The sequence below is a fragment of the Trichechus manatus genome, unplaced genomic scaffold (genome assembly GCF_000243295.1).
Source record: "Trichechus manatus latirostris isolate Lorelei unplaced genomic scaffold, TriManLat1.0 scaffold00185, whole genome shotgun sequence".
Taxonomy (NCBI): domain Eukaryota; kingdom Metazoa; phylum Chordata; class Mammalia; order Sirenia; family Trichechidae; genus Trichechus; species Trichechus manatus.
Genome location: NW_004444121.1, coordinates 775,514 through 800,017, shown reverse-complemented (window position 1 = coordinate 800,017; position 24,504 = coordinate 775,514). Strand labels below are relative to the sequence as shown.

The 24,504-nt window shown below is 55.9% G+C and overlaps 1 protein-coding gene across 1 annotated transcript in view; it reads left to right on the top strand.

The window, feature by feature from the left end:
- Window positions 1-21,731, top strand: part of TRAPPC9 (trafficking protein particle complex subunit 9) — a 618,989-nt gene extending 597,258 nt beyond the window's left edge. The window contains exons 22-23 of the mRNA XM_004387359.3: window positions 20,643-20,866; window positions 21,564-21,731. Coding sequence (XP_004387416.1) covers window positions 20,643-20,866; window positions 21,564-21,731 — 392 coding nt within the window. The remainder of the gene's footprint in view (window positions 1-20,642; window positions 20,867-21,563) is intronic.
- The last annotated feature ends 2,773 nt before the right edge of the window (window positions 21,732-24,504 follow it).

Here is a 24,504-nt window from a genome sequence, read left to right as displayed (position 1 = left end):
GAAGAGGACTTGAAGCACTTACTGATCAAGATCAAAGACTACAGCCTTCAGTATGGATTACACCTCAACATAAAGAAAACAAAAATCCTCACAACTGGACTGTCATGGTTTGAATTATGTCCCTCGAAAAATGTGTGTATCAGTTTGGCTAGGCCATGAGTCCTGGTACTGTGTGATTTTCCTGTATGTTGTAAACCTGTCTTTATGATGTTAATGAGGGAGAATGGGTGGCAGTTGTGTTAGTAAGGCAGGACCTGATCTACAAGACTGGTTTGTGTCCTGAGGCAATCTCTTGAGATATAAAAGACAGAAGTCAGCAGTGAGACAGGGGGACCTCATACCATCAAGAAAGCAGTGCCGGGAGCAGAGCGCGTCCTTTGGACCAGGGTCCCTGCATGGAGAAGCTCCTAATCTGGGGGAACACTGATGAGAAGGCCGAGAGAGAGAAAGCCTTCCCCTGGAGCTGACACCCTGAATTTGGACTTTTAGCCTACTTTAACTGTGAGGAAATAAACTTCTCTTCGTTAAAACCATCCACTTGTGGTGTTTCTGTTATGGCAGCTCTAGATGACTAAGACATGGACCAATAAGCAACATCATGATAAATGAAGAAAAGATTGAAGTTGTTAAAGATTTCGTTTTACTTGATCCACAATCAACACACATGGAAGCAGCAGTCAAGAAATCAAAAGACACATTGCATTGGGCAAATCTGCTACAAAAGACCTCTTTGAAGTGTTGAAAAGCGAAGATGTCACCTTGAAGACTGAGGTGCACCTGATCCAAGCCATGATATTTTCAATCACCTCATATGCATGCAAAAGCTGGACAATGAATAAAGAAGACCCAAGAAGAATTGATGCCTTTGAATTGTGGTGTTGGAGAAGAATATTGAATATACCGTGGACTGCCAGAAGAACGAACAAATCTGTCTTGGAAGAAGTACAGCCAGGATGTTCCTTAGAAGCAAGGATGGCAAGACTATGTCTCACGTACTTTGGATATGTTATTAGAGGGACCAGTCCCTGGAGAAGGACATCATACTTGGTAAAGTAGAGGGTCAGCAAAAAAGAGGAAGACCCTCAACGAGATGGATGACATGGTGGCTGCGACAATGGGCTCAAGCATAACAAGGATCGTGAGGATGGCGCAGGACCGGGCACTGTTTCATTCTGTTGTGCACAGGGTCGCTATGAGTCAGAACCAATTCGACAGCACCTAACAACAACAACACAATACCTATATTAAAAGTTTGAGTCTCATTGACATCTCCACACCTAATTCACAGTAGGCCCTGAATTAGCAGACGCTCACCCACTAAGGGAAACGAGGCCCTGAGCAGCTTGGGGGATATCTCCACATCCCACTGATGTCATGAGCCACAGAGGTTCTGGCTAGGACCCTTGCTGGCTCTCACTGGGGACACTGGTGGAATGAAGACACCAATTCTGTTGTGTAGTCTGGGTGATTCCATGGCTCCGAGCAGCAGGGCATCATGTAGTGCCTGTCCCTTAGATCCACATGTGACATCACCTAATTCTTCTGTCAACACAGACATCTCACCCCACCACCACCACCACCACCACCACCACCACTATGTTGCTTGCTTGGCCTTTACTATTTTTGAGTTTGTAAGATATATACATGTCTTTTCTATCCAGCTCCCAAGGGAGGAATGGATGGAAGGTTGGGTGGGTTGGATGGATGGATAGATGGATGGATGAGGAGTGGATGGATAGACAGACTGAGGGATAGGTGGATGAATGGATGGATGGATGGATGGGTGGATGCGTGGTAGTTTCTCTTGGTGACGGTAATGATGCTGGCGACAGGCCTCATGGGAGCATTTGAAAGCCACTCTGGCTCCAGAATGTGCTCCTCCTCCCCAGGGACCCAGCACCTGTGTCTGCTCCTAGCCGTCATCTCCCAGAGAGGGGTGCCTTCAGAAATACTCCATGGCTTTTGTTTAGAACAGCAGTTCACCCCTCTCAATCTTGTTTGGAAAATCTCCAAGTTCCCTCACTCCTTGTTCTTTGCCAGAGGAAACTGTGCAGCCCACCTCAGGAAGCAGAGTCTGCCCTCTTGGCATTTCTCTGGGCCCCAGCATCCCAGCTCTGGCAGTGTGGGGGCAGGTCAGGGATTCTGGAGCCACACGCCTGCACCTGCACCTATGGCCTCAGCCAAGGTGCTGTCCCCCCACTCCTCGCCTTCTTCCTGTGGAGTGAAGTTCGTTCCCAACCCCTAGGATGGGGGCAAGGATTCCATGGGATGATGTAGGTAAAACACCTGCTGTAGTGTCAGGAACTCACTAAATACTCAGTAAATGGTAGTCCTGCCCATCTTTTCCTTCCATTCCCCCATGAGATTACCACTGCTAAGGTTTTTTTTTTAAACAACCACCTGGGTTCAAATTCCAGCTCTGCCATTTACTGTATAGCCTGGGCAAGTCATTATTTCTCTGAGCCTCAGTTTCCTCATCTGTGAAAGGGGGCAATAATAGTTCCTAATTCATAGTATCATCAGGATTAGAGCAGTACCTGGCCCATAAAGATCTCAGTAAACATTAGCCGCTATCATTATCACGCAAGCTCCTTGGATGGCACAAACAGTTTGCTCTTGGCTACTGACTGAAAGTTGGTGGTTCAAACCTACCCAGCAGTGCCACAGAAGAAAAGCCTAGCAATCTGCTTCCATAAAGATTACAGCCATGAAAACTCTACGACACTCAGTTCTCTATTTTGTAACAACATGGGTTGCCATGAGTCGGAATCACACAATGCCAACAGGTTTGGGTTTTTTTGGTATCGTTATCAGCAGCATCACTACCACCTCCAAAGTCAGTGTAGAGTTGGAGGAGATGGAGAACAGAGACACCCCCTCTAGTACACAGCACTGTGGCTTCAGCTCCAGGGAGGTTAAGGCTGCCCATGCCCGCCCATGATCTTCTCTGGGTCCACAGATGCTTGAGCAGGAGCCTCTGGGGGACAAGGAGGAAGCGCACTCTTTGTCAGAAGACCCATGAGTCAGACGTGCCAACCATGACTCTGAGCCATTTCCATAATGCACTTGGCTGATTGGTGACGTAATCCAGGTTTTCCACCTGTCCAGCCTCGTTCCTTGGCACTGCTGTCCTGACAGTGCAAACTCCAAAGGCATCAAGGTCCTTGGGTTATCCCCACCACTCCCATTCCCCTCCAAAACAGGATATCTTGTCCCGAGTCTTTCCCATACAGGTCCTCTTGTCTCCCACCCAGGATAACTGCTATCATCTTTCAGGCCTCAGCCCAGAGAGCCCCTCCCTCAGGAAGTCTGGCACATAGCAGGTGCTCAATAAATATTTGAATGATGTTTCCCTGGTGCCTGGTGTGCCTGTCCTGGGTTTGCATTTCCCATTCCCACCTGGCTTGACTGTCCCAGGCTGGAGGGCTGTTACTGACCCATTCTGTGTCTGCCTCACCCTCTAGCCTGAGTATTCCTGAAGGCAAGGACAGAGCCCCTTGCCTCTGTAGCCCCAGAACCAGCACAAGAGCTAGGATGTTGAAGCAGTCAATATTTGAATCAAGCTGAGTTTTTTGTTCTTCTTCTGCAATGGTGGCGGTGGTGATGCTGCTGATAATGATACCAAAACAAAACAAAATAAAACTTGTTGGCATGGAGTTGATCCTGACTCATGGCAACCCCATGTGCTCTGGACATGAGGAAGCCTTCCCATCAAATAAGAGGCTAGGAAGCACCTCCTACCATCAGTGCTCAAAGTGAGTTCCACTCCCACTCAAAGCAAAATGGCGCACTTCCATCTTCCTCAACAAACACCCTGCCCACTGACCACGGCAGACTTTGGCACACGCTTTGGATTCAGCTAGCAAGTCCAGGGTGACAGGGCGCCTCTAGCCACCCTGGCCTTGACAAGTGGATGCTGACATTCCATGTCCAAGCACTTGGCCACCTCCATATCACAGGACCTCCTTCTGGGCAGAAGAGGACAAAGATGAATTCGTTTTTAATTCCCCTTCTGATTGCACTCCTCTCCAAAGGACATCCTGGTGCCACCCACAATCCCTGGGACCACATTTGTTTAAAAAGAACAAGGCTACTCAGGCAGGGCCACATGTTAACCACTGGGAGGACCTCCTGGCTTCAGGGCCAGCAGCCACCTCTTGAGTACACGTGGAATGTTCTTGCTCCAGGCTCGGCATTCCTCTCAGATGGAGGGAGCTTCAGTCAGCAGACATTTACTGAGCACCTAAACCAAAAAAAACAAACAAAAACAAAACATTGCCGTCAAGTTGACTTCGACTCCTGGCGACCCCATGTATTACAGACTAGAACTGTGCTGGTCCATCAGGTGGGTGTGACAACAGTCACAGGACTCTGTGAGGATTACATGAATAGTCATCTAACCCATTCATTACCCATGGGACACACAGTATCCCACCCACTTTTTCTGGCTCTCAGGTTTCCTGGGATGCTACTTTTCTCACTAAAAGTATTTGGTGCCCTCCAGTGGGGACTTGTGTAATGGTGATAGGCAAAAAATACGTTCATTGAAGCAAAATAGCTGGGGTATCAGCCTTAAATGTGAGGTAGTGCATTCAGGAAGTATGATCGGGTAAAAATTTTGTCTTTTTTGTCTTTTTTTTTTTTACAGCTAGATAAGCCTTGTAAGCATATTTGTGGTTTCCTTGTGATAGTGAGCCCTGATGGGTTTGGATTTTTTTGTGTGCGTGTCGCTATACATCCTGCTACACGTGACCAGTGGGACAGACAGGCATCCACCAATCCTGGTGCCCAAGAATCCCCCGAGGTTTGTGGGACCCATGTATTCCCAAATAATACTTCTTAAAATCCATACTACCATCCAAAAATTTAAACACACTCAGCATGCTTCCATTAATGAAAACACATGGTGTCCAAAAAAAAAAATTCAAAGCAGAAAATAAGAGGGCTAAAGCACGGAGACTGCACCAGGTGCAGGGCGCGCCAGTGCTGCTGTAGGCATTGCTGCTGCAGGCATTGCTGCTGCGAGGGTTTGCAGGACCTGTGTGGTCTATGCAAATCCATTCACTCCACGCATCCACTCATTCATGCCTTCACTGGGCAAGAGATGCATGGGCCTCTGTCTCTGCCTGCTGAGACTCCTAGTCTGCAGGGGACACCAGCAGGGACAGGAGGGGACATCCAGGGTGGCCAGGGCTGGGGCCGGGCTGTGATGGCCATTCTGAAGGCTTCCTGCGGAGGGGCCATGGACAGGGCCTGGGATGTGGCCCTGGGCCACAGGTGAGTGTGCGAGATGTGGCCCCGGGCCACAGGTGAGCATGTAGTGGCTGCCATGGTCAAGGAAGGGCAGGCGGTCCAGCAGCTGAGAAGCCCTGGCGGGAGGGCTGCTCCCCAGGCCTCCCCAACGGCGGGGGTGGGGTGGGGTGGGGGCAGGACCATCGAGGCTTTTAGGATCATTTTACATCTTCTTCCTCGTGGCTGTCCAGATACCTGGTGTCCAGGCCTGGCCCCGCCACTGCCCAGTGTAAGGTCAGCAAAGCCGGACTGTGGATGCTGGGGCATGAGGGAGGCGCACTGAGTGCCGGCCTCAGGGCACTGCCAGGAGGCGGTGGAGGAGGGCTGGCATCACGACCAAGGCACAGGTGCCCAGTGCAGCCAAGAGGCGCCGGAAGGGAAGGCTGCCTGGAAGGAGGGGCTCAGTGTACAGACAGACAAAAGGGGGTATCTCCCAGGCGGAGACAAGAAACAGCAACGGTCAAGTGCTCGGCTGCTAACCAAAAGGTCAGTGGTTTGAACCCACTCAGTGGCTCCCAGGGAGAAAGACCTGGTGATCTGTGTCCTTCAAGATTACAGCCTAGGAAACCTCATGAGGCAGTTCTACCCTGTCGCACGGGGTTGCTGTGAGTCAGAAGCTGCTTGACGGCACCTAACAACAACAAGCGAAGACCTGACAACGTGAAACCCGCCACCAGGCCCCTTCCCCCTCCCTCTCTGACCCCCACGACCGTCCCCACACCGGCCTCAGTTTCTCCATCTAGGAAAGGCAGGGTCCAGGGGTTCCCTGTGTGTGATCTGCCCCCAGGTTGGATCGCGTGGAGGGCAGAGCTGGAGGCAGAGCTGCAGAGCAGTAGAGAAGTGCAGGGGCCCTGCCAGGCCAGGGAATTCTTCCTTTATTTAGATAGGCTTGAGAGGAGATGAAAAATGAGAGATTGAAGTGGTGGAGACATTGCTTGGGGACAGAGGAGTCATTTTAAATTCTCTGCTGTTCTCAGAAAGATGTCTTTGCATAATGCGACCAGCCAGCAGGCATATTTTCCATTTTTCCTCCTGCTTCTGTCTTTTGGTTTATCTTCAGTCCTCTGAAGTGCTTGTCCAAAAAGAGAAGGTTGAAGAAGAAGGACTTAATATAGTCATTGTCTCCGCGAGTGGAGAGATGCCCGTGCAAAAGGTGGCCCCGTGTCACCGGCAGAGAAAGGGGAGCCGAATTCCAGGGCCGAGCGGCCCCAGTTCACAGCATGGAGGGTGTCAGCGGCTGCTGGACCTCACGCTGTCTCCTGAGAGGGGGGCTCGGTTAGATGCCCTCTGAAGGCCTGTAGACGTCCCCAAAAAGTGCTGAAACCAACAGCCCTCAAATCCAGGGAACAAGCAGCAGCCTCATTTTGTTGGTCTCCTGTTCCCGTGGCCTTTCTATAGCTCACTGGGACACCCAGGCCCCACCCGTACTGTGCCCTGCCCATCTGATGACTCCACCCCCTCCATGGCCCCACCCATCCCATGGCTCCACCCATCTCAGGACTCCAGCCCATCCCCTGACTCTGCCCCATCCTGCCACCCCACCCACCCATCCCATGACTTCACCCATCCTGTGACTCCACCCCATCCCATGGCCTCACCCATCCTGTGAGTCTACCTCATCCTCCAAGCCTACCCCTCCATTGGCCCCACCCATCCATTGGCCATGCCCATCCTGTGGCCACGCCCCCTCTAGCTCTCCCCTCTGCCCCTAAATCGGGGTGGTAGGAGGGATGTGTTTATGGGCTAGGACTGGGAGGTGTCATTTCCCACCTCACTGGCCAGAGCTCAGTCTCGCGCGGGCACACTGCTGGGGAGTGGGGACTCACTGTAACTGTGAGCTGCCAGAGCCTTCTCAAGCCCAGGCTGTTCTCGGGAAGATCAGAGAAGGCCTCTCACTGGGGCGTGTGAGCAGGGCCTCAGAGCGCAGTGCTGGGGGTGCACGCCAACCGAGAGGGTACAGGGCAGACCAAGAGGGTACAGGGCCCAGTGCAGAGGGTGGGGGCGCAAGTGGCAGCAAATGCGGGCGTCGCTAGGAGCCGCTGACGAGGGGGTGCACAGGCTCCATTGCTGGGAGGCCTGGATTCAAAATCTTGCTCAGCCCCTGCGTCTCTTTAAACCACAGCAGCTGTACCCCTCGCCGAGGATGACTGTGGCTTTCGTGGCCCATTGTTGAGAATATTAAGGGAAGGTATGTGGACATGTGGCATGGGGCTGGCACCCAGAAGGTGGGCTGTGGTTCGCTAGTGTATCTTGTTTCCGTGGTAGCGATGTGTAAATTCAGCCTAGAGGGAAAGTGCTGGCCAAAGCCCGCACCCTGGTCTGCTGACTCCCACTCCACCCAGAAGCTCTTGCTTCCTCCTGGCTCATCTGCCCTCGTTTCTGTTGTCCCGAGGAAGCAGCTCCGACCAGCACAACACAGCCCAGGGCTGTGGGGCTCCTGGGCCGCAGGGCTCCTGTACTAGGGGACTGCTCTGGTGAGCAGACCTTGCTGCCCGGTCCCGGGGCAGTCTAGTGCACCCAGCTCTGCACAGCCTCCCTGACCTGTCCTAACCGTCGTGACGATGCTGCCACCTGCACGTGCCGAACTGTAGGATGTGCTGGAGCCTGCGTGAGCGGGTGAGGATTAACTCCCAGCTCTCCCCCAGGGCACCCAGTCACTCCCACCCACAGGTGGCCCTGGGGCGCCCTGAACCACAGTCGGGGGCCTCTGTTGACCATCACATTTGTCAGGCTCAGCCCCGTCCGGGACACATCACTTACCCACATGCCAACGCTCTGGGTGGGCGCACACATTGTACCCATCAGTAGAAGAGGGCTCGAGCTCAGACTTCCCCAGGGCTCACCAGGCCCTCGGCCCCATGCCTGAGTGCCAGTCTCCCTCCTCACCCTCAGCTCGGAGCCACCAAGCCCTGAGACCATGTGGCCCAGACTCCTGGCCTGGTGGCCTTGGAGGGCATCCAAGGGGGAGGCTGGGAGACCCCAACTCACTGTCCGGGGTCTTCGACGTACGTCATTCCATTGTTCAAGGTCAGCGCGTGGCCGGTCCACAACGGGCCTGGGACTCAGCAGGCTCGGCTTGGAAGCCGCTTGGCTGAAGCAGCACTCCCTCCCCGCGCCCGGCCCTCCCCACGCCTCCAGATCACCCGTGTCCGGGCCAGGAGCTCATGGGTGTCTCTGGAAGCAGGAGCACCCTCTCAGAAGGGCCTCCAACCTGCCCAGGCCTCCTCTCCACCTGTGCTCTGCCTTAATTTTAATTTAATTCTCTTTAATCTTTAATGAAAAGTTGTAAAAGTAAATTATTTACCCAGGAGAGCCAAATGGCGCCTCAGAAGCTGTTCTCCACGTGAAGGTAATTACACACGCGGGCCCCAGCCCGGCCCTCCTGGATGCCGAGGGAGCCGATGAGGCCGGCTGGCTTGTACGCTAATTAGCTGCCTCCGTCACTGCTAGGAACTTGTGCCGCTTGGTGGATTGCGGACGGAGCGCCAGGCCCACACAGCCGCACAGCCAACGACTGCGAGGGGGGAAGGAGCTTGTGTCTGTCGCCGTTCAGGTCCCCTGGAGGCAAGCAGGCCCCGTGGACGTCGGGGAGCCGAGTAGGCACTGGTTCCAGGGGAGACCAAGGGCGCCCTGCACCCCGACGTTTAACTCTATACCCCTAGGTGGCTCTAAGTCTGAGCCTGGCTTCAGCTTCAACACCCCAACAGAAAGGACCCTGCCCAGCAGACAGGGGGCTTGCAGAGGCGGGGGCAGTGGGGATGATGGGGAAGAGGCGGGGCGGTGTACGATGGCCGCCCCCCAGCCCTGCACTGCTGCTTCACAGTCAGGCCCTCTCTCGGACCACCCTCCCCCACCTCCTGGGCTCATCCCTGCTTCTGGCCCTTCGCTAAGCCCTCTGGCAGTCTACAGTAAGGTGGCTCAGACCACTCAGGATGGGGCCCGGGAAGTCCTGTAGAAGGGTTGGTCGACTAGGAGGAGCAGGCAAACAGTGGAGGCAGGGTGTGTGTGCACGTCTGTGTGTGTGTCTGTGTGTGCATATCTGTGTGTGTGTGTGTGCATGTCTGTGTGTGTGTCTGTGTGCATATCTGTGTGTGTGAGTGTGTGTGCATGTCTGTGTGTGTGCTTGCCTGTGTATGCGTACATCTGTGTGTGTCTTTGTGTGTGTGTATGTGCATATGTCTGTGTGTGTACATGTCTGTGTTCATCTGTGTATGTGTTTGTGTACGTGTTTGTGTGCATCTGTGTGTGTATGCGTGTCTCTATGTGTGTGTCTGTGTCTGTGTGGAGGGGCGACTAAAATGCAGCTCCTCGGGGCCAGCATGGTGCTCGAGGTCTGTCTGCGTGTGCAGCTCTGGGCTTCCTAACAGCCAAAGAGAGGTCAGTTGCTTGGCTCTCACTGGTAAAAAGGAAAACTTGTCTGATTGGTTGAGACACCTCTGGCTTTAGAGAAAGCTTGTCACTTTTTAATGGTAATTATTTAATAGGTACTTATAGGGTTTTAGGGGCCCTGGTGGCGCAGTGGTTAAGAGCTCAGCTGCTAAACAAAAAGTCAGCGGTTCGAATCAACCAGTGGCTCCTTGGAAACTCTGTGCAGCAGTTCTGCTCTGTCCTGTAGGGTCACTATGGGTCGGAATTGACTCGACAGCAACAGGTTTTTTTTTTTTTTTTTCTTTTTTTAACAGGGTTTTAGGAGCCCTGGTGGCACAGTGGTTAAGAGCTCGGCTCCAAACCCAAAGATCTGCAGTTCAAATCCACTAGCCACTCCTTGGAAACCCTATGGTGCAGTACTGCTCTGTCCTCTAGGGTCACTATGAGTCAGAATCGACTTGACGGCAGCAGGTTTGATTTTTTTTGGTTACCGGGTTTTATACTAGAGCTGCCCCTGCCCCCCCACCGCCCCAAGAATGGCAGGCAGGCATCCCCGGAGGACCGGTAGGTGAGACCCACCACTAGGACCCTCGGCTCAGTCTTCCTCTCACACCTGAGGCTCTGGCTGTCCTTTTTTCTTTCCACGTAAACTTCTTTTGCTTCCTCTAGAGAGTGACAAGGCTCCTTGATTAATTTCCAAGCCAAGCCTTGCCCGAAACAAATTTGGCTCTAAAATTTAGGCCCATTGAAGATTTATGTCGACTAGAAAAACGCCTGTGTGCTGTGAAATTTGAAATGTAAATAGGCTTCCACCGAAGCAAGCCTGGTGGGGCCACGAGAACATGATTCACGTTGGACATCCCTGGTCTTGAACGCGTTGATCCACATGGCATCCTTCTTGAGCCTTCTAAAAACTTTTCACCAAAATTAGACATTTGCATCTGAAGGCTACAAGGGCGAGGTGGGGAGGGCGTGTGCTGGGGGGGATAAATCTTCTGACTGCTTGCCCCAGGCGCACTGTCTGCAAGGAAAAACGAGCAGTTGTTGGAATAAGCCACTTGAGCAAGGAATCCAGTAGTCATTCCTCTTTGCCGCTCAAAGGTGCTTTGTACACGAGTGTGACCTTGGGGTTGGCTGAGGTTTTCCAGGTTTGCCTTGGCCACCTAGGAGAGCCTTACTGTGTAGCTCCACCGCCTTGGAGAAGTCACCCTCCCGTTTCCCCTCCTCGTCCCTGCGCTCCTCTCTGCAGCCCACTCTGAGCAGGAAAGAGGCGCTTTATGCATTGGACCTGCCGTCAGAATCACCTTCCCAGCACACCTGAGACCTCCGGGGGTGCAGCCAGGAAGGTTCACCTGGACAAGTCCAGTGCAGTTCCAGCCACTGCCGTGGACTGATGCCAAGCTCCTGGCCACTGGGGCCGATCGGCAACGTCACCTGGGTGCCAGGAGTGTCCGTGCGCCCCGGCCTGGAGCCCCAGCTCCCACACCACTCCCTCTGTGCAGAGCCAACGGCAGAGACAGCTGCAGCTCCGAGAAAGGCCACCGGCCCCTCTCCATCCTGGCACTGCTGTACGAGCAGCCTTGGCAGAGCCCAGAGAGGCAGGCCTAAAAATAGCCGTGTGTCTGCCCTCCAGCCACCAGGAGCCTGGAGCCCTAAGCCAGTCAGAGCAGCTCCAGCAGCAAGGAAAACTGAGCTGCTCCAGCCCTGGTGGGGGAGCCGGGGGAGACTGAGCCTGGCCGGTGAGCCCCTGCCCACAAGTGGGCCTCTAGCCCCACAGCCTACTCCAAGAGCCAGGACAACGGACAGGTAGACGACTGGGGCCCGGTGCGAGCCTCCTGGGGCATTGAACATCCTCTTTGGGATGGTCACGCCCACTGTCCCGAACACCCTCCAGGCCGGGTCGGGCCCAGAGCAGGGTGCAGGGGTGGGACAGTCAGGCCTGGGCACCTGCATCACTTCTCAGACTCAGAATGGATAAAAGGGTCCCAGGCTCTCTGCAGGCCTCTGGGTGGTACAAGCGATTTTCCATCAGTTACTAACCTAAAAGTTAGTGGTGGTTCGAACCCACACAGTGGTACTGTGGAAGAAAGGCCTGGCAATCTGCTTCTGAAAGGTCACAGCCTTGAAAACCCTGTGGAGCAGTTCTACTCTGCACACATGGGGTCGCCATGAGTTGGGATCGACTGGACAGCAACAGGTTTGGTTTCGGGTTTGATGCTTTGTGCGATGCTCGGATGCTTGTGAGGACCACAGGAGGGGCCTCAGCCTGCTGGGTGGGGGCTGCCTGGGACGCTGTCCACCCCCAGAGGGGCCTTGGGTCAGCCACCGCACCTGCCCAGGGGCGCAGACCCCGAGTCCTATGAGCCCTGTCTCGCCGCCTGGCCCCTTCTGCCTGCCTCTCCAGAGCGGACTGCCCAGCGTCCTCATCTTGGCTTCTATTTTTAGCGCGTGTTTCTGCACAGTGCGACGTGCTGTAGCATAAACGTGGCAGAGATTTTCAGGAGGAATTTGGGGCCAGACAAAATGAAGTCCGTGACTCGGGCTGGTGTTTAGTGTGAAAGGGAAGCGGGAGAGGGGAGGGAGGATGAGCCACTCACGGATTTAATGCTTTCCGAGAAGAGGCTCTAATCTGCTCCCAGGAGATCTCATACAACGTGAGATTCCCCTGCACAAATGCTCCTCCCTGAACGCAAGGGCTGGGGGGCCCGAGCCCAGAGCGTGGGGAAGCAGCAGATGCGGGGCCTGGAGACAGCTACGGGGAAGGCGCAGTACAGACACGGCTCCGGCCCCCTCTTGGGGACAGGCAGAGCTCTGGAGGCAGGACAGGGCCAGGCACGGGCTGGCAAGTGGTGGGGCTGGGATATGAACCTAGGCACCTGACCCCAGAGACACTCATTTACTCACTCACTCATTCATTCAGCCAACATGAACCACAATGAGGCCTGTGGAGTGCCTGCCTGTTCTGGACACTGGTGAACAAGACAGGCTGGTGCCAATTTTCTCGGTGCTAATCATTAAGTGGAACCTCTGGTGGCATAGTGGTTAACCAAAAGGTCGGCAGTTCGAATCCACCAGGCGCTCCTTGGGAACCCTATGGGGCAGTTCTACTCTGTCCTATAGGGTCGCTATGAGTCAGAATTGACTTGACCGCAATGAGTTGTTGTTTTTTTTTAATTATTAAGTGCCTGACTAAACAAGATAATTTCAGATCAGATGGTGAGGTCTATGAGAAAGAAAGAAAGGAAAGGCTGAATGAATGAGTGAGTTTGGGAGAGTGACGGGGCAGGGAGGCCTCTGAGGACTGAGCCAGGAGTTAAACCTCAGAAAGGAGCCGGCTGCACCAGGATCTGAGGGCCGTCGGACCAGGAAGAGAGGGTGGCAGGTGCAAAGGCCCCGGGGCACGGGTGAGTTGGGCTCACCTGAGGGTCAGCAAGGAGGCAATGCAGCAGTGTGGCCTCAGTGAGACCAGGCTCAGGGCTGTGTAGGGCCCTGGAGAGCAGAGTCAAGCTTGGCATTTGATCCTCCCTTTTAATCTGAGTGTGAAGAGAGACCTTGGGTGGCGGATGTGGGGGAGGGGCTGAGCAGGGCAGTGGCGCGATCCATCAGCAGTCTCACATGACCCCTCCAGCTGGTGTGTGGCAATGGGTCACAGCAGAGTGTGGCCACAGGGAGGCCTGTTGGCAGGCAGTGGCCGGCTTCCATGGAGACCATGTTGGCCAGCTAGGGGTTGGGGTGGAAAGAAGGGAACAGCTGTGCAGACCCGACACGCAGGTGGGTTGGATTTGGGTGACGAGTGGAGAGGACTCAGCTTGACCTCTAGGGGTGAGGCCGCACCTCCGCCCACTGGTGGGACCCCGTTTATATGGGGACCCTGGGGATGGCAGGGGCGTGAGAGCTCCGTTTTGGCCTGTCAGGTGCCAGGGGAGATGTCAGGTGGGCACCATGTCAGCCCACCTGTGAGTGCTGAGCGCTTTGGGCACAGTGCTGTGCGTGCAGGCTCTGGAGGGGAACTTCCAGTGCACAGGGGTCTCTCTGGCCCTGGAAGCTGCCGGGGGCAGGGTGGCACCCCATTCCAGGCATGCCAAAAGCAAAAAAACCAAACCCATTGCCGTCGAGTCGATTCCGACTCATGGCGACCCTATAGGACGGAGTAGAACTGCCCCCTAGGGTTTCCAGGGAGCGCCTGGTGGATTCAAACTGCCAACATTTTGGTTAGCAGATGTAGCTCTTAACCACTGCGCCACCAGGGTTTCCATTCCTGGCACTCAGTGGGCAGTAAATGCTTATTGGATGAATTGGCGCCTCAGCCTGGGAGCGGGGCTTCTGAAGCCTCCAGAGCGCCTCCTCCCTGTCTGGCCTGTCTCTCAGAGGCTGACAACCTCAGCCGCCTTGCCAGGAAGGCCACCTTTGTCCGCAACAAAGCCGCAGCTCAGACAATTCAGGCATCTTGCCTGAGAGGCCCAGAGGGTCAGACTCAGAGCCTGGTTCCCCTGAGCACCTGGCTGGTCTTCCTCCTGGAGGGCCTGGGAGTGCTGGGTGCCACCGCGTCCATTGACCGCTACCCCCCCCCAAGACAGCTTCTGTAGCTGTCCCACACTTGGTGGCTAAAAACAACCAAATTCATTCTCCTACATTCTGGAGGTCGGGATTCTAGAACTCGGCAGGGCTGCGTTCTTTCTGGAGCTCCGGAGAGAATCCATTCCCTTGCCTTTTCCAGCTTCTAGAGGCCACTGCATTCCTTGGGCCCAAACTTTATCTCCAAAGCTGGCATCGGAGCATCTCTCTCAATCAGTCAATCAATATCCCTCCCCATGCCCTCTTTCTCTTATAAGGACGTTGTGACTACATTTAGGGCCCACAGGGATCATCCAGGATCATCTCCCATCCAGAGACGCTTAACTTAATCACATCTGCAAAGTCCCTTTGCCACATGACAGCAGCCCCCGGGCCAGGATGTGGACATCCTGTCTCCCACACCACCCTGGGGGCCTTCAGGAAGCCCTCCTGGGACAGGATTTGGCCATCGAGGAGTGGCCGTTCTGTCTCCCCAGGTCTTTGTCCCCTGCAGGACCACAGGCCGAGGTTTCCGCCCATGGATGAGGTATCCTGGGCCCAGCTGTGGTTTGCCCCGCTGAGCAGCTCTAAGGAAGGGCAGGGGGCCACCTTGTGGGGGTCAGGAGATGGAGTCCCAGGCTGGGACTGGGTGGTCACTTCCCCTCCTGGCCTCGTGACCCCCTGGGCAGGGCATCTGTCACCTGAGGCCCTGGTGCTCCAGCAGCTTGCAGGCCAGGGACATGGGGGTGGGGGCTGAGCAGCCTCGGAGGCTGCATCCTGGTCCCTCGTTGGAGCAGCTGAGAGAGGCTGTGATGACCGTCCCTGCTGCAGCTGTCCTCTGAGCAGCATCCCCAGAGACCCCAAGCCCCTTTCCCCATCAACATTCACACCGTCCTTCCGGGTGGGGAAGGTCCCTGGAGAAGCTGTATACATGCAGTGCCTGCCGGCGGGGACAGGAGCAGGACCGATTATCCGTCCTGCACTCCCCAGTCCTGAGAGCAAGGAAAGCCGTGGCGTGGCCACTGCCGCCTGACCTGGCCCTTGCGCCGGCCCTGGGCTGCCTGCCTGCATACATGCTATTTCCAGTTCTCCCGCAAAGCCCCTTGGAAGGGAGTCTACCACAGTCCATTTAAAGATGAGGAAACTCCAATGACTGCCCTGACAGGGAACACAACAGAGAGTCCCTGACGGAGCAGGAGAAAAGTGGGGGGCAGAACTTAAATTCTAGTAAAAAGACCAGACTTAGTGGTTTGACTGAGAGTGGAGGGACCCTGGAAGACATGGCCTCTGGACTCTCTGTTAGCCCAAAACTAAAACCATTCCCGAGGCCAACTCTTCAGACAAAGATTAGACTGGACTATGGGACATAAGGTGGCGTAGTGGTTAAGTGCTACAGCTGCTAACTAAAAGTCGGCAGTTTAAATCCACCAGGTTTTCCTTGGAAACTCTGTGGGGCAGTTCTGCTCTGTCTTATAGGGTTGCTATGAGTCAGAATCGACTCAACAGCAGTGGCTTTTGTTTTTTTTGGTATGGGACATAAAATGATACTCCTGAAGAGTATGCTTCTTAACTCAAGTAGATACATGAGACTAATGGGCAGCTCCTGTCCGGAGGTGAGATGAGAAGGCAGAAAGGGACAGGAAATCCAGGGTGGAAAGGAGGAGTGTGCTGTCACAGTATAGGGAGAGCAACTAGGATGACATAACAATGTGTGTATAGATGTTTATATGAGAGACTAACGTGAATTGTAAACTTTCGCTTAAAGCACAACAGTGAAAAACATAAATAAAGATGAGGAAACTGAGGCTCAGAGGGGGTGATTCCTCCGAAAATATTCCAAAACACATTGCTGTCGAGTTGATTCCGACTCATAGCGACCGTGCAGGACAGAGAACTGCCCCATAGGGTTTCCAAGGCTGTAATCTTTATGGGAGCAGACTGCCACATCTTTCTCCCATGGAAGGAGCTGCGGGTGGGTTCAAACCGCTGACCTCCGTTAGCAGCCGAGCGCCTTACCCACAGCTCCACCAGCGCTCCTTGGGTTCCTGAATGCCGGGCCAGTCTCTCCCGGGTCTTTGGGCCACAGTTTAAGAAACTGGGTGGAAATTAATCTCATGGTAGAGTAATAACAACCACTGTAGATGCCGGGGGTCAGATCCCGCCGCCCCGCCGAGGAGTGCCTGGACACAGGTGGCGGGGGGAGGGGGCGGGGAGGCCCTGGCCAGCCTCGAACCTCTGTCTGCCCCCCACCACCCGGGTCCTCACGCGTATCCCAGATCTGCACATGTGGGAAAGGAGGCTCTGGTTGGTGAAGAGCCGCTCCCAGGAAGAAAGGTCAAGTTGTCACCAAGGCCCCAGCCTGGCCTTGTGCCCAGCTAGGGTCCAGCGCTGTCCACTGCCCCTTGCCACCCTGGCCTGCCCTTGGGGGCCACAGCCCCTCCTACCTGTCTTAACAGAGAAAGGGAAAAGGAAGATTCCCACCAGGAGCTGTGTTCCCGGGGAGAGCGGGCCCACACTCCATCTGTGCTGTCTGCCCTCCCCACTGTTCAGGAGGCCATGCAGAGCCGGGGCCAGGGGAGGATCAAACAGGGTGCAGGTCCCACCCACAGGCTGGCAGTCTGCGGAGAACTGACAGGCCGGCCCGAGGCCACCCCAGCAGCGCACACAATTCTCTGCAAAGAGAAAGGGCAGCGGAGGCGGAAGGAGCAGCCACCCTTCCCTGATTCATACAGAGCCTTTCCCTCGATGGAACCCGCCCCATGCCCCTCGGACACCTGCCCTCCCCATTTCTCCCCCTTTTACTCAGACACGGGGCTCAGCTCACTGTTCAGCAAACACTGACTGAGGCCAGGCCTGTGGAGGGCGAGGGGAAGGAGACCCCCTCGGGCCCCAGACCCGCCAGCACCTCCTTCATCCAGGATTTGCCTGCAGGAAGTCCTCCAAGCAGATGCAAATGCCAGAGGGCCTCCACCTGGCCTTGTGGGGAGGCTCTGTTAGTCCCCCTCCAGGGCAGGCCACACCCTCACATCTCCCAAACTGTGCCCTTCAGGACTCCCAAGGGAGGGGAGGGGCTGCCCCCCCCACGCCCACCTCCTAGGAGTGAATCAGACCCAGAGCGTCCTTCTGACAAACAGGCTCAGAAGCCTTCCCGCCTGGTGGCAGAGGCCAGCCTGCTAATCTGTTTTTACTGACCTTCTCACAAAGCACGCATTGATTTCTTTAAACGGCAAAATAAGAACACAGCAGACCCCAATTGCGTAAGCGCTGTTTTACCTGATCACTGACGCTCGGCCGTAAAGAACACTAATGTTGCAGGCGCCTGCTTCCTGTCTCCAGTGTATGGGGTCCTGGAGGGTCGGCCAGCGGGGCAGCACCGACCTCACCCTGTAGTCCAGCAAATCAGCCTTCCCCAGCTCAGGCCTGCCTCTGAGGGTCGTAGGGAGGATACAACAGGAGGAGGCGGTTCTCAGCACCTGGGGTCACAAGTCTCTCATCCTGGGATCCTCAGAGGGAGGGGTCACCATAAAAGTCACTGTAGTTTTCGATGGAGGCCATTTCCTCGCCCCGCAGTGTCCCTGCCAGCCCTCAGGTGTACAGGCCAGAGCCCAGGGCAGACACATCGGAGCCCAGAGGGCACAAGAGTAGCGTTTTGGGTTTTTTTTTTTCCCCTACCTTTTAAAAATTGTGGTAAAATATATACGTTGTTGTTGTTGGGTGCTGTCAAGTGGATTCCTACTCACAGCAACCCCATGTGACAGAGTAGAACTGCCCCATGGGGTTTTCTAGGCTGTAATCTTTATGGGAGCAGACTGCCAGGCCTTTCTCCTGCAGAGCTCTGGGTAGGTTTGAACCATCAACCTTTCAGTTAGCAGCCGAACACTTAACTACTGCATTACAAGAGCTCCAGAATGTATATGTGTAAAATAAAAGTTGCCATTTTAACCATGTTACCTGTACAATTGAATGGCATTAGTTATCTCCACAGCACTGTGCGGCCATCACCATCTTTTATTTACAAAACGTTTTCATCACCCCAAACAGAAACTCTGTGCTCAGGAAGCCAAGCTCCGTGTTCCCCATACCCTCTGATCCATAGTAACCACTTACCTACTGTCTGTCTCTATGCATCTGCCTATTCCAGATAGTTGTTGTTTAAGTGGGATCATACAATAGTTATTCTTTTGTGCTGACTCATTTCCCTCATCATGCTGTCAAGGTACCTCCGTGCCATACCGTGTGTAAGGACTTCGTTTGTCTTCATGGCTGAGTAATATTCCATTGCATGTATGCACATTTGTGTATCCATTCACCCGCTCGCTGATGGACACTTGGGTTGTTTCCACCTTTTCATATTGTGAACACTGCTGCAGAGAACAGTGGTGTACAAGTGTCTGAGTCACTGCTTCCCCATCTCTGGGGTATGTACCTATGAGTGCACTTGTTGGATCATAGGATAACTCTATGTTTAACTTTTGAGGAACCTCGGAACTATTTCCCACAGAGGCTGCATGACTTTACAATCCCACCAGCAATGCAAAAAGTGTTCCAATTTCTCCATGTCCTCACCAACACTTATTTTTGTTCTGTGTTTTTTTTTGTTTGTTTTGTTTTTTTTACAGTAGCCATCTCAGTGGGTGTGAAGCGTGTGGTTTGATTTGCACTTCTCTAGTAATTAATGACGTTGGACATCTTTTCATGTGCTTCTTGGCCATGAGTATATCTTCTTTGAAAAAATGTCTGTTCAAGTCTTTTGCCCACTTTTTAGAATGGGTTGTCTGTCCTCTTGTTGAGTTGTGAGTTCTTTATGTGTTTTTTAATATTAAACTCCTATCAGATATATGATTTCCAAATATTTTCTCCCATTTTGTAGGGTTGTCTTTTCACTCTCTTGATAATGTCCTTCGATGAACATACATTTTTTCATTTTGATGAAGTCCAATTTATCTATTCTTTCTTTTGTTGCTTGTGCTTCTGGTGTCATATCTAAGAATCCATTGCCAAATACAAAGTCCTAAAGATTTACCCCCATGTTTTCTTCTAGGAGTTTTATGGTTTTAGCTCTTACCATTTTTGTGTATGGTGTGAGGTAGGGGTCTATAGTGCTTTTGAGGGGCAGAGCCAGAGGAAAGTGGGTGAAGTGGGGGGGGGGAGGGGTGTGGAACCGCCTGGGCACCAGGGTGGATGGGGACTCTCACTGGCTGGGCCCCTTTCAAACCATCCTCCACCCGCTCCGTCAGTGTCCTGAACCCACAGGCCCAGCTCAGCAAGAAGTTGCTTCCAGCAGCCTAGCCCCATAAGTACCTGGTTCCCCAGAACCCAGAGCCCTCCCCATCTCAGCAGCCCTCTCTCAGCCCTTCTGTACTCCTTCCAGGGGTGGCTGCCCTTCCCTTGATTTGTCATTCCTCCTGCTCTGCCCGGGATGCCCCCCACAGCCCCATCCACTCTAGGGCCCAGCTCAGGACGCTGCACCCACCCTGTAATTGTTCTCTCCACCAGCCATTTGCTCCCGGGTGCCCATTGCTTTTTCTAACCCTGGGCGCTTTTCACATTCTGGCCTTTGGTGAGCCCCTGCCTATCTTCCCCCACACGCCAGAGCTCCTGGAGCACAGCTCAGGTACCTCAGCTACCCAGCCTGCCGACCTCACAGTGGATCAAAGTGTCCCTGAGCGAACAGACTGGGAACGGAGGGGGCAGGGGCAAGCCTGTGCTCCTTAAGGAGGGAGGCCCTTTCTCAGATCCCAGCCGGTGCTCGCCCCTCCCCCAGGGCCCAAATCAGGCCCCACAGATACCCCCACCCCACCCCTGCAGTGGCTCTGGTCTAGTGAGGACATTTAGGAGCAATGGACCACAGGGCTTCTTGTGGAGAATTCTGAGTGGAGATGACACCGTCTAGCTTTGACCCTCCCCTCTTCCCCTGCCTGGAACACTCCCTGCTCTGAGACCCCCGGATCTTATCCAGGCTAGTGCCCCCCCACAACCCCAGGGTGCTCCGTGACTGCTCCAAGGGAACTGGGCAAGGCAGGCCGTGGGGCCGGGTGTGGGTTAAGTGGACGTGGATGTCGGTGCCTGCATGGCTGAATTGCTGGCTTCCCCAGAGCCATCACAGGGGCCCCTTCCATGACGCAGCCCAGAAAGTCTGTTTCTCCCTGGCCTTCCCTGCCGGCAGCCAGGCTCTCTGCAGAGCCTTGGGGGCCTGGCCAGGCCTGCTGTCGGGGTGGGCTCAGCAGGAGCTCATGGGAGGCCTTGCCTGATCCCCCATGACACCAGGCCCTCTGCGCTCCTGAGCCGGCAGGGCCCTGGGCTTAGAGCTCTGGTCCCCTGCGTGCCCAGAGTCCCCCACCTGACTGAGAGTGCAGGCAGCCGTGGTGGTAAAGGACGGGGTGGCCGGGAGGAGTGCCAGCCCCTGACAATCTTGTGCTCCTTTGCAGACGTGCTGGTGGATGGACAGCCGTGTGACCAGGAGGCAGCCACCGCCTGCAGCGTGGGCGACCCGGTGCGCCTGGAGGTGCGGCTGACCAACCGGAGCCCGCGCAGCGTGGGGCCCTTCGCGCTCACCGTGGTCCCCTACCAGGACCACCAGAACGGCGTGCACAGCTACGACCTGCGCGACGCCGTCTCCTTCGTGGGCTCCAGCACCTTCCACCTGGAGGCGGTGAGTGACCACGACCCCGCCACCCGGGCCCATCCTCCGCCTCCCCGGGCTCATCCCGTCCCGGCGGTGGGCTGACACGTGGCTTCTCGTGCGGTGACGTTCTGACGCCACCTGGCTCGCTGCGGGGACTCACGGGAGGCCTGGAGCGGGCTGGCCTCTCCGCCCCTCGTGTGCTCGGCAGGGAGCAGGGGTGAGGGTAACGCTGCCCGCACGGTGATTAAAGGAGATAAACCAGCTCAGAGCTGTGCCTAGGACAGGCGGGGCTCAGTGACCCCTAGGTCCAGGTGATGTTATTGTCTGTTACGGCCTTTGTCACCCCTGCCCCGACGGGCCCTATGGGTCCATCCCCAGGCCCCGCCCTCATCTCCCGAGCCCCGCCCCTGGGCCCCGCCCTCTGCCCAGATCCCGACCCCAGCCTCATGACTCCACTTTTATTCCCCTCCCCCCCACATTGGCCCCTCCAACCGCATCCCCACACTATGTCCCACATCCTGAGCTGGGTGAATCCCAAACAATCCGGGAGGTCAAAGACGGGGAATCAGGCTCAGAGAGGCACAGCCACTCACCCAGGGCGGCACAGCAAGGACGCCTCTCTGCTCCGTCGCCCGGCCCCGGCGTCCTGCGGTCTCGGTGGTCTCCCGCTGGCTTTGGGTCCGTGCTTGCGTCCCGGGTGACGCCCGGTTCTCCTCCCCACCAGGTGCAGCCGTCGGGCCAGTCGGCCTGCCTCGGGGCCCTCCTCTTCCTTTACACGGGCGACTTCTTCCTGCACATCCGCTTCCACGAGGACAGCTCCAGCAAGGAGCTGCCGCCCTCCTGGTTCCGCCTGCCCAGCGTGCACCTGAGCGCCCTGGAGGGGCAGGCCTGAGCCAGCCAGCCCCGCCTGCCCCTGCCCGCCCCTGCGTGGTCCCTGCTGGGGCGCGGGAGACGAGGGGACCTAGGGCCCAAGGCTCCCGGCCTTCTACTGCCCCTGCAGACCAGACCGGCACCCCTGAGGCCCCCGCAGCCCAGCCCTCTCCTCCCCTCCCCCCTGCAGCTTCTTTTCTGGGCTGCCCACCCCCTCCCACGCTGTTGACCAGGCCCAGAGGGCAGCACCCACCCAGGTCCAGGGTCCCTGCGCTTTTCCTTGTGACCTGAGATCATAGCCCATCCCTAGTCTTGCCCTCCCTCTGTGGGCGGCCCCACCCCTTGGCACTAGGAGAACAGGAGAACTCGGGTGGAGCAGAGCCCCAGTGCTCCCCCTACTCTGGGCTGGGCTCTGGGGGCCCTGGCTGTGTGGTTGTGTGTCTTTGATAAGTTCCCCATTAAAGAGCCTACCTCGTCCTCAGCACCCTGCCTGGCTTCCTGTGTCTGCTTGCCCAGCCCCCGGGCCCCCCAACTCAGGTGGTGGTTTCAGCACATGGGGCATGAACAGAAACACCCCACAGTACACGTCTGGCCTGGTGACCGGCAAGGTTGGGTCTAGGTGTGTGTGTCTGTCCCTGTGACTCTTCAGAATTACTCCTCCCAGGGTCTCCCCCGACCCTGCCCGTTCTCCGGTCCTGGCTTCCAGCCCCTCTCAGAACAGCTGCTCGAGCCCCCGCACCATGGGTCTCAGCCACCCCGAACCCCCGCGGGGTCTGGAGATCCATGGGACGTTTGAAAAAGCCTCCTCCTCTTGTTCCTCAAAAGCCTGCCCACAAAAGCCTCCATGAGTGACATCTTGTGTCACGGAAGTCTGGACAAGGTCGATGGGATGTCCCTGACCACGATCCTGGTGACCCCACTGGCAGGCGTGCCGGCAGCCCCTGGCCGAGCCCCAGCCAAGTCTCCAAAGTTTGTAGTTCATCCTTCCACCCAAGCACGACCCACTGAGGTTTCTTCTCCGACAAACCTCACTCCCTGCACAGAATTCTGGGGCAGCTCTGAGGCGGTGCTATGTTGTCACTCTGAAGCTAGAGGGGAGCAGGAGGGACCGAGGACAGAGCAGGGAGCTGGGAAGCTGTGGTGTCTGAGGCTTCGGTCGGGGATCCCACTTCCAGGAAGCACGTGGCACTGACGCGCGTGGTGGGGGGAGGTGGGGAGGACGGTACCATCTTCCGCTGTCGTTAGACCCGGGAGCACATTGGCCAGAAGGGACCCTGTGGCTCTGGAGACAAGGCACACAGTGTGCCCTTCCACTGGGCCTGGAGCTGCCGACTCAGGGAGAGGAAGAACTTTCTGGAGTCCCCATCCTCACAAGGGGCTGCTCAGTGTCCACTGGGTCATCTGACAGGTCTCCTCGATGCTCCCTGTGCCTGACATGGTCTGGACGCCTCACCGCTGCCTCATATCCCCCACCCACTCTGGACCTGGAGAGTGGAGTTGTTGCCCCCCTCATTCCGGGGGGAGAAACTGAGTCTCCATATGCCCAGATCACACAGCAGGAAGCGTCAGACCAGGATCAGAACTCCACCCAGGCGGGCAGGCCTGCTGTTTCTGGCACTGTGTAACCCCGGGGAGCACCCTGGGACAGCAGGGAGGACACCCCACAGTCCACCTGCCTGGGCAGGGCTCTCGCCCAGGAGCGCCATCGAGCCAGCTGCCAGAGTGGGCTACAGGTGCTGGCTTCTTCAGGGGAATGGGGGGACGGTGAAAACGTGCCTCAGCGCCATCCCATCCGGGGGTTAGAGAGCTGGGGTATTTATACACCCACTCCCAAGAGAGACTGGCTGGAGCTCCTTCCAGCGTGTTGATTTCTGGGCTTCCTGCCTGCACATGTGTGAGCAGATCAGCGCTCCGCAGTTCCAGGAAGGAGAACCAGCCCTGGGAGTCCTTGGGGCACTGAAAATTCCCAAGGATATGGCGGGGAGGGGCAGTAGGAAGTGGGGTCTTGCCCAAGGCCGCTTGGCGAGACAAGCTGAGCCAGGAAGGGGCTGCTCCTGCCTCCTGTGTGGCAGACAGTGTAGACATCGGCTGGCATCTGGGGCTGGGGAAGCTCCCTAAGGACCTGGCAACCCTGCCCGAGCTTCTCTCGCTGTGAACAGGGTCACCCTGCAGCCTCTAGCCCAGGGACCAGGTTTCCTGGGCATCCATCCGTGGCCTCCTGCCGCCGCCTGGCAGATGGTTGTGGGTGTGTTGTGACGCAGCAGGGCTGAGGACATGTCGTGAGAGTGCCCAGCTGCCGCACAATCTCATAGTACATTTACAGCTGCCCCCAGGAAGTGCCCCCTCTTAGCCGCTCCTCCCATGCTGGGCTCTGGGGTCTTCCCAGGAAAGGCCTGGTGGCTCCTCGTGCAGGTTCTATGCAGCAGAGATGGCCGAAGCCATCTGTTCAGGCTTTGGGGGAAGCCCCCACCCAAGACCCAGTAACCATCTGTCTGGACTCCCTGAAAGTGAGCCAGTCTGCCCCCATCTTCAACCCGCACAGGGAACAGCACCCGGTGGGGGCTCGATACGTGATGGGTGAGTGGACGAGCACCGTGCAGGAGGCTCGGCCTGGGGTCAAGTCCTGGCTTGGTCACTTGCTGCCCTGAGACCTGGCCTTTCCCTGTTCTGACTCTCATTCTTCCCACAGAAACTACTCACTGCCTGGGGTCAATCTGGCTGTTAAGACTAGACTAGGGAACCTAGGATTGGGCTCAGTGCCCTGCTTCACACACAGTAGGTACTCAATAAATGCT